The 13,888-nt window shown below is 48.1% G+C and overlaps 1 protein-coding gene across 3 annotated transcripts in view; it reads right to left on the bottom strand.

Moving 5' to 3' along the window:
* Window positions 1-13,888, bottom strand: part of XPO6 (exportin 6) — a 113,952-nt gene that overhangs the window by 11,172 nt on the left and 88,892 nt on the right. For all 3 annotated transcript variants that reach the window (XM_056138828.1, XM_056138827.1, XM_056138829.1), the window contains 5 exons: window positions 12,034-12,193; window positions 11,108-11,200; window positions 7,760-7,904; window positions 4,767-4,913; window positions 3,711-3,900 (listed from right to left, as the gene is read on the bottom strand). In XM_056138828.1, the coding sequence (XP_055994803.1) occupies window positions 3,711-3,900; window positions 4,767-4,913; window positions 7,760-7,904; window positions 11,108-11,200; window positions 12,034-12,193 (735 nt within the window). The remainder of the gene's footprint in view (window positions 1-3,710; window positions 3,901-4,766; window positions 4,914-7,759; window positions 7,905-11,107; window positions 11,201-12,033; window positions 12,194-13,888) is intronic.

The raw sequence follows: 13,888 nt of genomic DNA, 5'->3' as shown, positions 1-13,888 counted from the left end.
AAACAGGAGCCAGGAGAAACAGGAACTGAAGGTTATTTCTAGAGTAGCAAACCTGGTGAGATTTAAGTTTCTTTTTTCCAAATAAACTTTTTTAACCACAAACATGTTCCTGAGTTCTTAAAAAGACTATCAAATATTTACACCAGGCACCTTATAGAGCTTTTTTTTGGCTGACATTCTACAAATTATCCAATAATGTACATTAATTGTGATACAGACTGTATTTTTTTTTCTTTTTGGGTCACACCCGGTGGTGCTCAGGGGTTACTCCTGGCTCATGTACTCAGGAATTACTCCTGGCGGTGCTCGGGGGACCATATGAGATGCTGGGAACCTGGGTCGGCCATGTTGGCTGCGTGCAAGGCAAAAGCCCTATCCGCTGTGCTATCGCTCCAGCCCCCTTATCACTTATCACTTATCACTTAAGTTCCCGTTAGTCGTCGATTTGCTCGAGCGGGCGCCAGTAACGTCTCCATTTGTCCCTGTCGCAAGCTAGTGTAGCCCAATGGCATCTGTTCGCTCCGGGAACATGAAGGGCCTCAAACCGATCGTTCATGATCTTCACGAAGAAGTCTGACCATCTGGTAGGTGGGCGGCCACGCGGTCTTTTGACATCCCGTGGAATCCAGTCAGTAACAGCTCTAGTCCAACGGTCGTCTTTAAATCTCATTACGTGACCAGCCCATCTGATTTTCGACAACTTGGCAAATGAGACAGCGTCCCTGATCCTTGATCGTCGACGGATGTCAGAACTCCGGATTCTTTCTCTCTTTGAGTGAAACGTGATATTCCAAGCATAGCTCTTTCTATTCTTCTTTGGGAGACCTGAATAGCGTTCTCATCTTGTTTGCGTAGGGCCCAGGTCTCTGAGGCATATGTTAATGCAAGAAGAACAGTGGAATCAAAGAGATGTGCCCAGAGCCGGAGGTTCTTCGTCCTCTTAGCTATTTCTTCGATGTTCTTGAAGGCGTTCCAAGCCGCTCTCTTCCTCCTGCGCAGCTCAGGTGCCAGGTCATTTGTCATGTTGACCTCTCGACCTAGGTAGACATAGCTGTTGCATTCGGAGATGGTCGTTCCATTGAGAGCGAATGGGGCGTCAGGAACAAGGCTGTTTCTCATAAACATTGTCTTCGTAAGATTCAGCTGTAGTCCTACCTTTCCACACTCACAGTCAAAGTCGGCCAGCATTTGTGCCGCTTGGCTGATGTCTGGTGTTATTAAAACAATGTCATCAGCAAAGCGGAGGTGGTGTAGTTGCCGACCATCTATCTTCACTCCCATTCCTTCCCATTCCAGTTGTCGCATGATGTTCTCGAGGGTGGCACTGAAGAGTTTCGGTGAAATGGTATCACCCTGCCGCACCCCTCTCTTGACATCAACGATCACTTCTTTGTAGAATGGTGAGATCCTGGTAGTGAATCCGCAATACGGCTCACGGAGGATCCTGATGTATTGGGCTTGAATGCCCTGATTGGCTAGGGCTTCAATGACCGCTTCCGTCTCAACAGAATCAAAGGCCTTCTTTAAATCAATGAACGTTAAACAGAGCGGCATCTTGAACTCCCGAGAAACCTCAATGAGCTTGGTTATCGTGTGGATATGGTCGATGGTGCTGAATCCTTTGCGGAACCCGGCTTGCTCGCATGGTTGTCCTTCATCTAGTGTTCTGCCAATCCTATTTAGGATGACTCGAGTGAACAACTTGTAGATGACAGACAATAGGCAGATCGGGCGATAGTTGCCAATGTCATGGATGTCTCCCTTCTTGAACAGTAGTACGGTCCTGCTGGTTTTCCATTGGGACGGAACCTTGCATTCAGATAGGTAGCGAGTGAAGAGCCGAGCCAGTGTATTGATGAGTACTGACGGCAGGTTCTTCAGGTGTTCAGGTCTGACCTTGTCTGGGCCGGGTGCTGTTTGTTTCTTTACCGACGAAATGGCGTGTCGGATTTTGGAAGGGAGAACGTTGGGAACGACATATCCACCCTGTGGAATTTGGTATGTCGGCAAGTGGACATGGCTATCGAAGAGATTTGAGTAGAAGTCATGGATAATCTTCTCCATTGCCGTTCTGGAGGATGTGATGGATCCATCAGGACGTCGGAGGGCAGTCATCTTGGTCTTATAGTTGGCGAAGGACAGGCGGGCGTTACGAATACTTTTCCCGGCTTCTGCCACATCTCCCAGTACTTCTGCTCTTCTCTCTTTGAGGTCTTCCTTGATCGCACCTCTGCACTGCTTTGCGAGCTCGGACGTTAGCTTGCGGTTGCCTGAGGCATGCGCCAAACCACGCTGGCGATTTAGCTCAAGAGTTTTCGAAGATAGGCGATTTTTTGTGGTTGTCTCTCTCTTGGCGTTCCTCGCACATTCATGGAGGTGCTGAACCAGTCGATCGTATTCCTCGTCAGTGTTGTCAACAATGGCATCTTCCCATGTTGCCGCAATAGTACCAAAGAGTTCCCAGTTGGTGGTCATTCTGGGAGTTCTCTTTTGGAACTTTGCAGCCCTTTCTCTCCGCTCTGTGAAGTAGAATTTTGCACGAAGGAGACGGTGGTCCGATCCCGTTCGAAATTTTGGGACAACAGCGACATCAGTCAGGCAAAACCGTCGATTGAATATGATGTGGTCTATTTTGTTGTGGAATCGTCCACCGGGAGACTCCCATGTCCATCGTTTAGATTCTGCCTTCTGGAACTGTGAGTTACCATGAATGGTCTTGGTCGACACTACTTCCACTACCCAGCCGTCGCCACACTCCAGGACGCTTTCCGGACCCGCGTGGCAGCTCCGGCCGAGACCCACGCACCACTGAAGACCCACAGAACAAGATAAGCGGAACTCTGAGACCTTGGACTCCAGGCTCGGCGGACCCAGGGACAGAGCTTCTCTGCTTGCTCCCACCACCACCAGCCCCCTACAGACTGTATTTTAAAATTATCTTTGTAATAGGTTATTTCAGTAAGATTTGTCAAAGAAGTCTCATCTCTTTTCATAGAACTGGGTAGAGAACATTGAGTTTTCGACTAGCTTTTCCCCTCCATCTTTAGTAGAAAAGTCAAACTTGAAGAGCTGCTTGTGAAGGTATCATGCTCTATCAAATCCTCTGAGATTTATGTATTCAGAGGAAGGTTTGAAAATGTTGACTTTTGGACCAGAGAAACAGTACAGTGACTTGCCTCTTGGAAGCCTGGGTTTGACCCCTGGCACTGCCTATGATCCCAGAACCTCGCCAGGAGCTGGGTGTTACCCAAAACAAAAAATAAGAAAGCTTCACCTTTTTTTTTTTGGCGTGCTGGGGATCAAACCCTGAGTCTTGTATACATAAGGCAACTGCAACACTAACTCCCAAATGGTTTTAAAACATAATTCATATATTAATTTTTCCCACTGTGCAGAAGGGTGAGCTGCTCTGGGCACTTCTAATCACTGCAGTTTTTTTAATTGGCAGGAGGCACCATTAGTGGTGCCATCATGGGACTTTTTTTCTTATTATTTTCTTAAATAAGGGCCAGCTTGCACTCAAGAAACGAGTGCAGCTGACACGTTCCCAGAGTTCCATAAATACATGATTCGGACTCTTCTGCGGAGCAGCTGAGCAACAATGGGAAGATGAACTCGACCCGAAAGCCCCGGGTGCAACTTCCACATGCCAACAAGAAAGGAACACATCCTCCTGTTTCCCTGGGCTGTCCCTGCCATGGGTCACTTACTGTCATCCAGGGGCGGCTTCCTGTGGGAGGAGACAGCATTGGGTTTCAGGTTGCGGTAGTCTCGGGAGAGTGCAGAGATGAGGCTGGCGTGGTTGATGGAGCGCACCGGCCACTGCTGCTCATTCTCTGGGAGGTTTGGCCACGGGAGGAGCAGGATGTTAGAGAGTGCTCTGCACACCAGCACCTGAGCCTGCAGAGAGCCCAGACACATCCATGAGCGGGTTGGGGCAGAGCCGCACGGCCAGGCTGAGCTCAAGCCCAGCAGCACCTTCTAACCACCTGCGCCTGAGAAGGCAGAACGGAAGCAACTGCCCCCCCGCCCCCCAAGTGGGACTGGCACAGCCCCTGGCCAGCTTCATCAACTGCTCCCAGTGCTGTCACCCCCACCCCAAATCTGGCACTTGAAACCAACGAAGGAGAAATCATACCGCAGACACTGAACGAGCACCTTGACTCCTGACCCCCGCTCCAGAACACCTCTCCCCCCTCAAATCCGCCCCCCCATGCCCCTCAGAACAGGGCCACTCAAGCCAGAGCTATTAACAATACAGGAGAGGGCACTTGCCTTGTATGTGGCCAACCCACAGGCTCAAACCTCACCATCCCACCTGGTCTCCCAAGCACCACCAGGAGTAATTCCTAAATGCAGCAGGAGTCAGCGCTGAGCAGCTTTGGGTGTGGCCCCAAAACCAACAAGAAAAAGAACAGGGTGCTCAGAGGATCTCTTATGATCAATCAATGTGCCCTTGGGGCTGGGCCAGAAGCCATAGAACTCATCTTAGAAACTGACCTGACTCTCATCTGACCTAGTCCCTTTTGGGTTTGAACATCTACCCTTAGTCTTAGAAGAATTCTGCTGTCTGGAGCATCTCAACCCTAAAACAAACAGAATAGTCAACAGCAAAGCAGACTTCCAAGAAGAACACAAAGATTCTCACCCCGGCTTTCAAAGAGGCAGCACCTGCGAGCAGCCAGGGCAGCCTGTGGGGCTGCTGGGGCTGAAGCTCCACGAGCAGCGAGGGGGCCGAGGGGGCCCCAGGGAGTCCTGGTGCTCACCTTATCGATGAGCCGCTGCGCGGAGGCATCCGTGATTCGATTGAATACTTTCTGCACTGCAGGGATACTGATCAGAAAGACAGGTCGCACAGTGGTGGCCAGAGAGACCAGGAGGTGACACGCGGACAGCAGCAACTTGTCTTGAACCTGGAAAGAGAAGGGGACGTGTCAGTTCATGACAGCCCCGCCAGGACAAGTGTGAGACGAACTTCACTAAGCTAAAGACGGCTCCTGGCTGCCAAAAGGTACTGCCTCGGCTCATCCCAGAGACATCTTCCACAGTAAGTCCTGGCAACCAGACACCAGCCTCCCGGACATGGGCCAGAACTGCCAGGTCCACTTCACCCTGCTCAGACACTGACTTCTCTGAACCACTTCGAAGTCTTGTAAGTCACAGGTAAACCAGCCCAGCAACTTAGGATCATTCATCCTATTCCTCTTCTTGCAACCAAGTCAAGAATGGCCCTGCAGGAAGCTCAACATGCCCTTCAAAAGCTGGGCGCTCCCCGACACACCGTGCTCAGGACAGAGAGCAGAGGAAGATTCTTACAGTTCGATTAAGGCATTTACCAGAACACAAAAGCACCAATTCAGGGAGTTCCATGTTCCTTGCAGTATTACTCACAAAAGCAAAGAGATGGGGGCTGGAGCTATAGCACAGCGGGTAGGGCATTTGCCTTGCATGCAGCTGACCGGGGTTCGATTCCCAGCATCCCATATGGTCCCCTGAGCAACTCCAGGGGTGATTTCTGAGTGCAGAGCCAGGAGTAACCCCTGCACATTGCCGGGTGTGACCCAAAAAGCAAAAAAAATTAAATAAAATCTGTTTTAAAAAAAAAAGCAAAGAGTTGGAAACAACCTAAGTGCTTCTGCTTCCCGAAAGATGAGTGGTAAGAGGCTGCAGTACAGATACTGAATGGAACAGTACTACTCAGCTACAAGAAAGGATCCCATTCTCCACTGGCAACAACAGAGATGGTCATACTCAGCGAAATAAGTCAAAAAGACAAACACTGCTCATCCAGGGTCCACGAAACAAACCCAACCAATGGAAGAAAAATAAACCTTTGGACTACTTAGAGCAAATCAGTGGTTACCAAAAGGGAAGGGGAAGGTGATGGCCAATGATGGTGAAGACGGAATTATACTCTTAGTGGGAAACCGTGTATAATATACAGATACTGACTCAATGATACAGATCTGAAACCAATACCAAAACAATACACATTGTTATAATCCAATACACTTCAATTAAAAAAGCATTTTTCTTTGTTTAAATCTAGTTTTTTTAAAGAAATTTCCCCTTTAGACAGGATGTAACACTAGTGGCCCCAATATTGGTGTGACTTAGGGGGCAAAGCATACCACAGATTCAAGGATCTCAGAGTTAAGAGGGTAATATAATTTGCAAAAACCACAAACCACAATTTTTAAATCTATAAAATAATCCCACTTTTTCTAAGAAAACTATTTAAAAGGCTAAAGTTGCATGAATTTAAGAATTAACAATGATTACTTTTTACCAAATGGAGGCAACATAAAAATCTCAGCAACAGCTAGATAAATTATAAAGCATCCCTCCAGGCCCAATTGGGTATCGTAACTCCTTTCCAATTATTAAGGACAACAACAAAAATTTACAGAAACTAATGCACGGTTTTACAAATCATGGTAGAGAAAGCTAGGTATGACTGAAACTATGAAAAAATTACACGCTCTAGTACTTTTAGTGGGGCTGGAGCGATAGCACAGCGGGTAGGGCGTTTGCCTTACACGCGGCCGACCCGGGTTCGATTCCTCCGTCCCTCTTGGAAAGACCGGCAAGCTACCAAGAGTATCCCACCTGCACGGCAGAGCCTGGCAAGCTCCCCATGGCATATTTGATATGCCAAAATCAGTAACAACAAGTCTCACAATGGAGATGTTACTGGTGCCCGCTCGAGTAAATTCGATGACAGTGGAGGACAGTGCTACTGTGGAGTACTTTTAGTGATCTTCTTAGAGAACAATTAATAGACATCACATTTTATTGAGCTATGACCTTCAACCTGCAATTCCACATCTAAGAATAAATCCTACTAAGATATACATAAGGACTGAATTTCCATCAGTAATAAAAATGTATCCCCACTACAAGACAGCACTGAGCAATTTCAAAAACTGAAGTTGCTCTACACATTCAAAGTTTTCCAGGCAAACAATTAAGCAAAAGGGAGCCAAAGAGATAGCACAGAGGACAGGGATTTGTCTCGCTTGCAGCTGATCCAGGTTCGATCCCTGGCACCAAAAATGGTCCCCTGAACCCCAAGTGCGGTGCCAGGGGCAAGCGCTGAGCACAACCTAGTGTGACAGTCCCACGACCCCTTTCCCCCAAAAAAAGTCAAGGAGCCAGCCATCTACTAACTTTAACTCTTATGAAAAATCGAAGGTCTGAAAGACATACAAAAAATTGTTGACAATACCTATCTTGGAAAGAAAGGAAAACACCGAGGAAGGAAACGAGGAGTACTGTAACTCTGCAGCCTCCAAGTCTGGATGATCTATTATCGTATTCCACAATAATCAAGTGTTCATGTGGTGTTCAGGAAAATGAATAAAATTATGTGGCTCAGAGGTAAAGCACAAGTCTTGTATGCATGAGATCAGGCCTCAATGCTAACACCGCAATACATCAATAATTACATCTGAATTTAGGTGAACTACAGCAAAAAAGGAGCATGAACTGGCAAGAGTTCCTTGTACCACAGCTGTTAAGAATCACAGGTCTACAGGGAGACAGTTCATGTGGTAGAAGAGTATTGCTCTGAGTCTGATCCCCAGCACGCACTGTCTCTAAACGCAGCATCCTAAACACCAGTGGTTATGGCCCAAAGGTCAGCAACAACACGAAGAGAAAGGTGGGCCGAATGTTATGCTATGCAGTATTCTGACTTTGTAACACAGAGGCAGAAAGACAGAGCTAGGTGAAAGTCTAGATTTCGTTCTTTCAAGACCTTGGTGCTGATCAGAGGTGTAACTGCGTCCAGGGTAGTGGAGATGAGTGTGACGAACTGCTGCGTGTTCTGCCGGTGGGCTTCGCTGCAGTACTGCGCCAGCCAGTGAGAATATGCCTGCAGCGCGGCCAGCGACTGAGCATGCCTGCAAAAGGAAAAGATGATGTGATTTTCGAGGGTGAGGTCAAACCAGCTTATTTCCGCAGGAAGCTATGACTGCATCCACCGTGCTTACTGCTCCAGGAGACATGCCACGGTGTGGACCTCATTCATCTTGATCAGAAGGGCCTGAAAACTCACCCCCAAATATTGTTACCGCAGCTTAGAGCACGGAAATCTGATGGCAAATGTTCATTAGAGCTTACTGTTTCTCTGCAAGCTCACTGGAAGATAGAAAATAACAACACTCTGAAAACCTGAGTGATAATGTGTTGATTTTGCAAATCAGTAAAAACTTCACAACCGTAGCTGCAGAAAAGGATTCAACTCTGTTAAAACAATCTCAAATTTGGGGCTGGAGAGACTGTACAGCGGTTAAGGCATCTGCCTTGCACAAAGCTGTCCCAGTTTCAATCTCCGTAACATATCCAGGAGTGACCCGTGAGTATGAAGCCAGGAGAAAGCTTTGAGCACCACCAGATTTGTCCCCCAAACCAATAAAACACACAAAATCTCAAGTTTCAGTGCCCATCACACTATAAGTTACATACATGGCTGGAAGATAAAGCTTGATGTGACCAATACTGAACATGGTTTCCACCCACCTTGTACTCTATTTTATATATATTTACATATGTACATATATGAGACATAATTTTCAGCATAAATACATGCATTCCATCCAAGACAAGTATCTTGAAGCGAAGTGAGTCACTTGTCTGATTAACCTAAGTAAGAGTTAGACATCTGACTACACAAACACCTGGGAGCTCCACACTTGACGAGCATCCCTGCCGATATCACAGTTGCCTTCGGGATTGAAAACTGATCATTTTTCTATTCTTTCCTTGTCTGTTCCTTAGCATTCTGCTATTTTAAAGACTTTCCCATCTTCCCTTATCATTTTGGGAATCATTATGAACACAAAGATTCTTCACTTTCAATATCATAATTCACTTTCCCCCTTCATTCTTGATGGCCAAATTGTTGAACTGCTGATTTGCTGTTGCTGTTGTTGTTATTTTGCATTTTGGGTCATACCTGGTGATGCTCAGGGGTTACTCCTGGCTCTACACTCAGGAATTACTCCTGGTGGTACTCCAAGGACCATACGGATGCTGGGGATAGAACTGGGTTGGCTGCATGCAAGGCAAAAGCCCAACCCACTGTACTACTGCTCTGGACCCTGAGGTCAAACTGTTGAGCTTGACCTGCAAGCTAGTCAGAGTTCTTTCCAAATGTCCCCAATATTCCTGAGCAAGAAATTCTACAGAATTGATCACCCGGCCCCAAAGTTAGAGCACTTCTCCAAGGAGCTATGTTCCTTGTCGGGAGAGTATGTTTAGGAAGCCAAGAGAGTACTGTAACTCCTAAGATCTTTTGGTGAACTGAGCTAGGCAGATGTCACTTTAAAAGCAAACCAAAGGGTTGGACGTTTGCATTGCAGGCTGCCAAACCAGGTTTGATCCCTGACATCCCGTATGGTCTCCTGAGCACCCCCAGGAGTAATTCTCGAGTACAGAGCCAAGTAACCCCTGGGCATCACTGAGTGTGCCCCCGCTCCAAAAAAATAAATAAAAATGAGCCAAGCACTGACAATTATTGTGCAAACTGACTCAGGTGGCTCCAAGGAGAATGCAAAAAAAAAGGACATGCCAGGCCAATGTAGCATTCCTGCTGAAAATGTCAGCCTCAGCCTAACGCAGGAGAAAACAAGCTGACAAATCAAGTTAAACTCTCTTAAGGAGGAATCTGGGTCATGCAAAGGCATGTCTATTCGTCTCTCCCCTCCACCCCAGCCTCCATAAAAAAATCTTCCATGTTGATAATATATTGTGGTCACAGGGAAAGACTTTCCCAGGAAACATATGCTTAGGAACGTGTAAGTAAAGGGACAAGCTGTCTACCATTCATTTTCAAACAGTTCACCAAAGGAAAAGAAAAACTGAATGCATACATAGATACAAGTGAGAAAAAAACATAAGAAACTAAATCAAATGTGGCGAATATACACATTTGTGTGAGAGATATCACCCTATATGATCCCTGGAGCCCGCCAGGAGTAACCACAGAGCGGGGTAAGCCTTGAGCACAGCAGGTGGGACCCAAAACCAAACACCCCCCAAAAAATGAATTTCAACTTTGTCAAAAGGGGACTCAGACTGAAAGCAGGGGTTTTCAAATTCCTGCAATTATGTGCAAGGCATGTTGCTACACACAAATGAGCATCTCTCTCCACAGCTTGCTTTCTTTGAATTCTTAAGAAGGAAGTCACACAGATAAGTAATTTAAGCCACACAGTGCACGTGATCCGTTTAACAGTCAAAAGCACTCTGGAACAACCTTTCCACACCAGTTAGGATCACCATGGTGGACCTGTCGTTTCCAGCCACTGCTCCAGAACAGCTCAGCAAAATGCTTTTTTGCAAAAACTAGACTGTTAACTATCTCAGGCTTCGCAGTCCATATACTCTGTCACAGTCATTCGACCTTGCCATTAGAATACCAACATGACCTCAGACAACAATGTGGATAAACGGGCACAACAATGGGCCCAGCCTGGCACAGGAGGGTGCTGGCCGGCCAGCCCTGCGGAAGCCGCCTAGCAGGGTGGGCTCAGGACAGGGCCCCGTTCTCAGGCTCCGCTCCTTCCTCCCTTCCCTGTGTCACCTTCCTGCTCCTTTCCCAATGGCAAGTTGGGGCAGTGTGGTCCCCGGGTACCTGTGTTTCAAAATCCACTACAGTTCTGCCTTTATATCTGAGCCTATGCCATCAGACTCTCTGAGGGAATGTGTTCAAGTCATTTTTCAGCCCCTACTGTGAGTCGCTGTCTACTGGAGAGGGTCTGGACTGGCCCTGGCTGGGTGGCTCCACACTGTAATCTCGACACAACCCCCAGCCTCCCCAAGCACCCCAGAACAACTTCTTGGCATGTGACTTTGCAAGATTTCTGCATCTCCGTCTGTGTGTTTTTCCTCCCGGAACTGGATCTCCACAGTCTCTGTGTGACTAGCTCTCATCAAGTGACCCCAGCTACCCCTGCCCCAAATCCACCTTTCTCCTCACTTTACAGTTAGGAGTTTTGCACCTCCTCATGCAGTCGCCATGACTCATTTTTACCTATGAAACAACCAGGCGCTGTAGAATAAGGTGTTTCCTGACAACACAGTCACCCAACTCCATACTTACACATCGATGAGATCAGGCTTCAGTACTGACGGCACAGCCGTTTCAATGTTGTACAATTTTATCTGAGATCCATACAGAGTGACTTTAACCAACCTGTTGGCAAAAAAGCATGTTAAAAAAAATCTGGGGCTGATGGGGCCAGAGTGATAGTACAGCAGGTAGGACATTTGCCTGCCAACCTGGGTTCAATTCCTGGCATCCCCCTAGGGTTCCCTAGCACCATCAAGAATTATTCCTGAGCACAGAGACAAGAGTACGCCCTGAGCACTGATGGATGCCTCCCCCCTCAAAAAAAATCTACAGTAAGGTAATACTTCATATCCATCAGGAGGTCTGCCAGAAGAAAACAAGAGTGGGTAAGAATGCGGAAAAAACAACATAAAGTGGTACTGAAAAATGGCACTGAAAACAATTATAAAAAAGTCACAAACAAAATTGCCATTTAATCGAGAATTCTAGGGGGCAGAGTAACAGTACAGGAAGTAGGGCATTTGCCTTGCATGTGGTCCACCTGGGTTTGATCCCTGAGACCCCATCCAGAGTCTGCCAGGAGTGATGCCTGAGCACAGAATCAGGAGTAAGCCCTGGGCACCAAGTATGGTGCGCCCCCTCCCGCCCAAACAAAAGTAAATTTTGCTTTCGAATATAAAGGCAAAATAATTAGAAACAGGATGTCAAGGAGGTATCAGTATATCAACAAGCATAGCAGAACTATTTATAATAGCTAAAACAAAGAAGCAATCCATATGCCCATCAATGAATGGAAAGATGAGTGAGTCAAATGGTTTTATGTACATGCAATGAATACTATCCAACCTTTAAGAGAGAGGAAGGATGTTTAGAGCTGGGAGACAGTACACTGGTTAGAGCAGAAGCTCGAGCAGCAGACCGCCCCAGCCCAGGAAGGAGGCGCCACACCTACCCACCTCTCCACCACTGTGAGGGCATCGTTGAAGCGCGCAGCAAACACGTCTCCGATGAAGTACTCGGCCAGCCGGCCCACGGCCTGCAGTAGGGAGCTCAGGTCTCTCAGGGAGCAGTGCAGCCTCCGGCAGTCATTTTCCGCGGTGATATTCAACCTGTGGCCTGCAACATGACACCTCTGGTCATCACGGGAGGAAACACACAGTGGCGAGTGCTCCAGCTCACCGCGCCAGGAGACCAGCTGCACTCTGCAGTCAAGCCACGTGACATTTTCAAGAAAATCAAGCCAGAAACCCTCAGTGCCAAGCAGGGCAAGTGGGGTGGGGGTGCATGGGCAGGAAGCGGGCACCAGTCTAACTGCTCCTGACCCTGCGGGCCTGGACTCTCCCCACATCTTGGAGGATGACTGGGCTGTGGGGGCCGCGTTTCTGGGCACACGGTGTCCTCGGCTAAGCCTATGGGATTCCAAACCTGCCTTGCCTTCTGCACACGGCCCTGTCACATGCTGGAATCGCAGCGGGCCACAAGGCATCACCCACCCTGCTCAATGCACGGTGCTCTGGCACTCTACCCACAGTCTGGAATCAAGGAGGACGACAGGGACTCAGGAGACACAGCTGGGCACAGCCTACCACTTCCTGGCTCTGTGACTCAGTGAAGCTGTTAATAACTGTAAAGAATTATATTACCTTTTGTTTCAAACTCTCTTCCCAGGTTTTCTCAGCTTAATTATCTACAAAGAATTAATTGTATACAGCTGGGTGTGGTTTTTTTTTTTTTTGGGGGGGGGGGGGGAGTGGAGGGGGCCCACACCTGGAAATGCTCAGGTTACGCCTGGCTCTGCACTCAGGAATCACTTCTGGCAATGCTTGGGAGAACCATATGGGGTGTCAGGGATCAAACCTAGGTCAGCCACATGCAAGACGTGTGCATTAGCCACTGTAGTATCTCTCCGGGCCCCTGCTCTTGTTTATTTATTTTTTTTTTTAAGAATTGTATATAAGCAAAAACTAAAAAGGACTGGAGTGCTTAAGGGACTGGTGCTTAAATCTAGGTTTTATCCAATCTATGAACATAATTTTTTGAAGCAAACGTAACTACATAAAACAGCAGCTTTCAGTAGTAACATCTGGGGGTGGGACCACCACTTTTGGACCACACCCGGTGGTGCTCAGGGCTTACTCCTTGCTTTGCGCTATGTGGTGCTCAGGGGGCCATATGGGGTATTGGGGTTTGAACCCAGTTCAGCTGCGTGTAAGGCAAACGCCCTACCCACTGCCCTACTTCTCTGGCCCTGCTCCCGGTAACCTCTTCAGATGTTGACTCTATTCGATTTGCTTCTCCCTTGGAAGTCTCACCAAAATTCTCCTTGGGTGTGTGAGGCTCAGGATTTTGTCCTGGGTACCGCATGCATGTTACCCCAATTGCCAGGCACAGAACCCCCCCCCCTCCCGCCACCAGCCGGCAACAACAATGATGACAGCCACAGAAACACCAATCAACAAGCACTGCTGAGTCTGAGGCGGGAGTGCACTAGGGCTAACAGGCCCAGTGGGAGTTGAGAAGTGGGAGGTGCCAGGCAAAATCACTGCCAGCAGCCCCTGCGCCCCCCCCCCCCCCGCCCCTGCCAGCTTCTCTATCACCTCAGACCTTATCAGGAGACAGCCCACCTCCCCTCCTTCCACAAGCTCAAGCATCTTGCCGGATCCCAGATCTAAAGCACAACACTGCTTAGATCTCACCTTCAGCGAGGTGCGAGCCCCTCCTGTCTGTCTGACACAGTGGGGAGAGGCGTCACTTGCCACCCGCCCCGCGTCTCTCTTGACAGCCTCCTCCCTGCGCTCTGCTTACATTTCC

The sequence above is a fragment of the Sorex fumeus genome, unplaced genomic scaffold (genome assembly GCF_029834395.1).
Source record: "Sorex fumeus unplaced genomic scaffold, SorFum_2.1 ptg000130l, whole genome shotgun sequence".
NCBI lineage: Eukaryota > Metazoa > Chordata > Mammalia > Eulipotyphla > Soricidae > Sorex > Sorex fumeus.
Note: the sequence above shows the minus strand (reverse complement) of the source record. Positions and strands in the feature narration are given on the sequence as shown.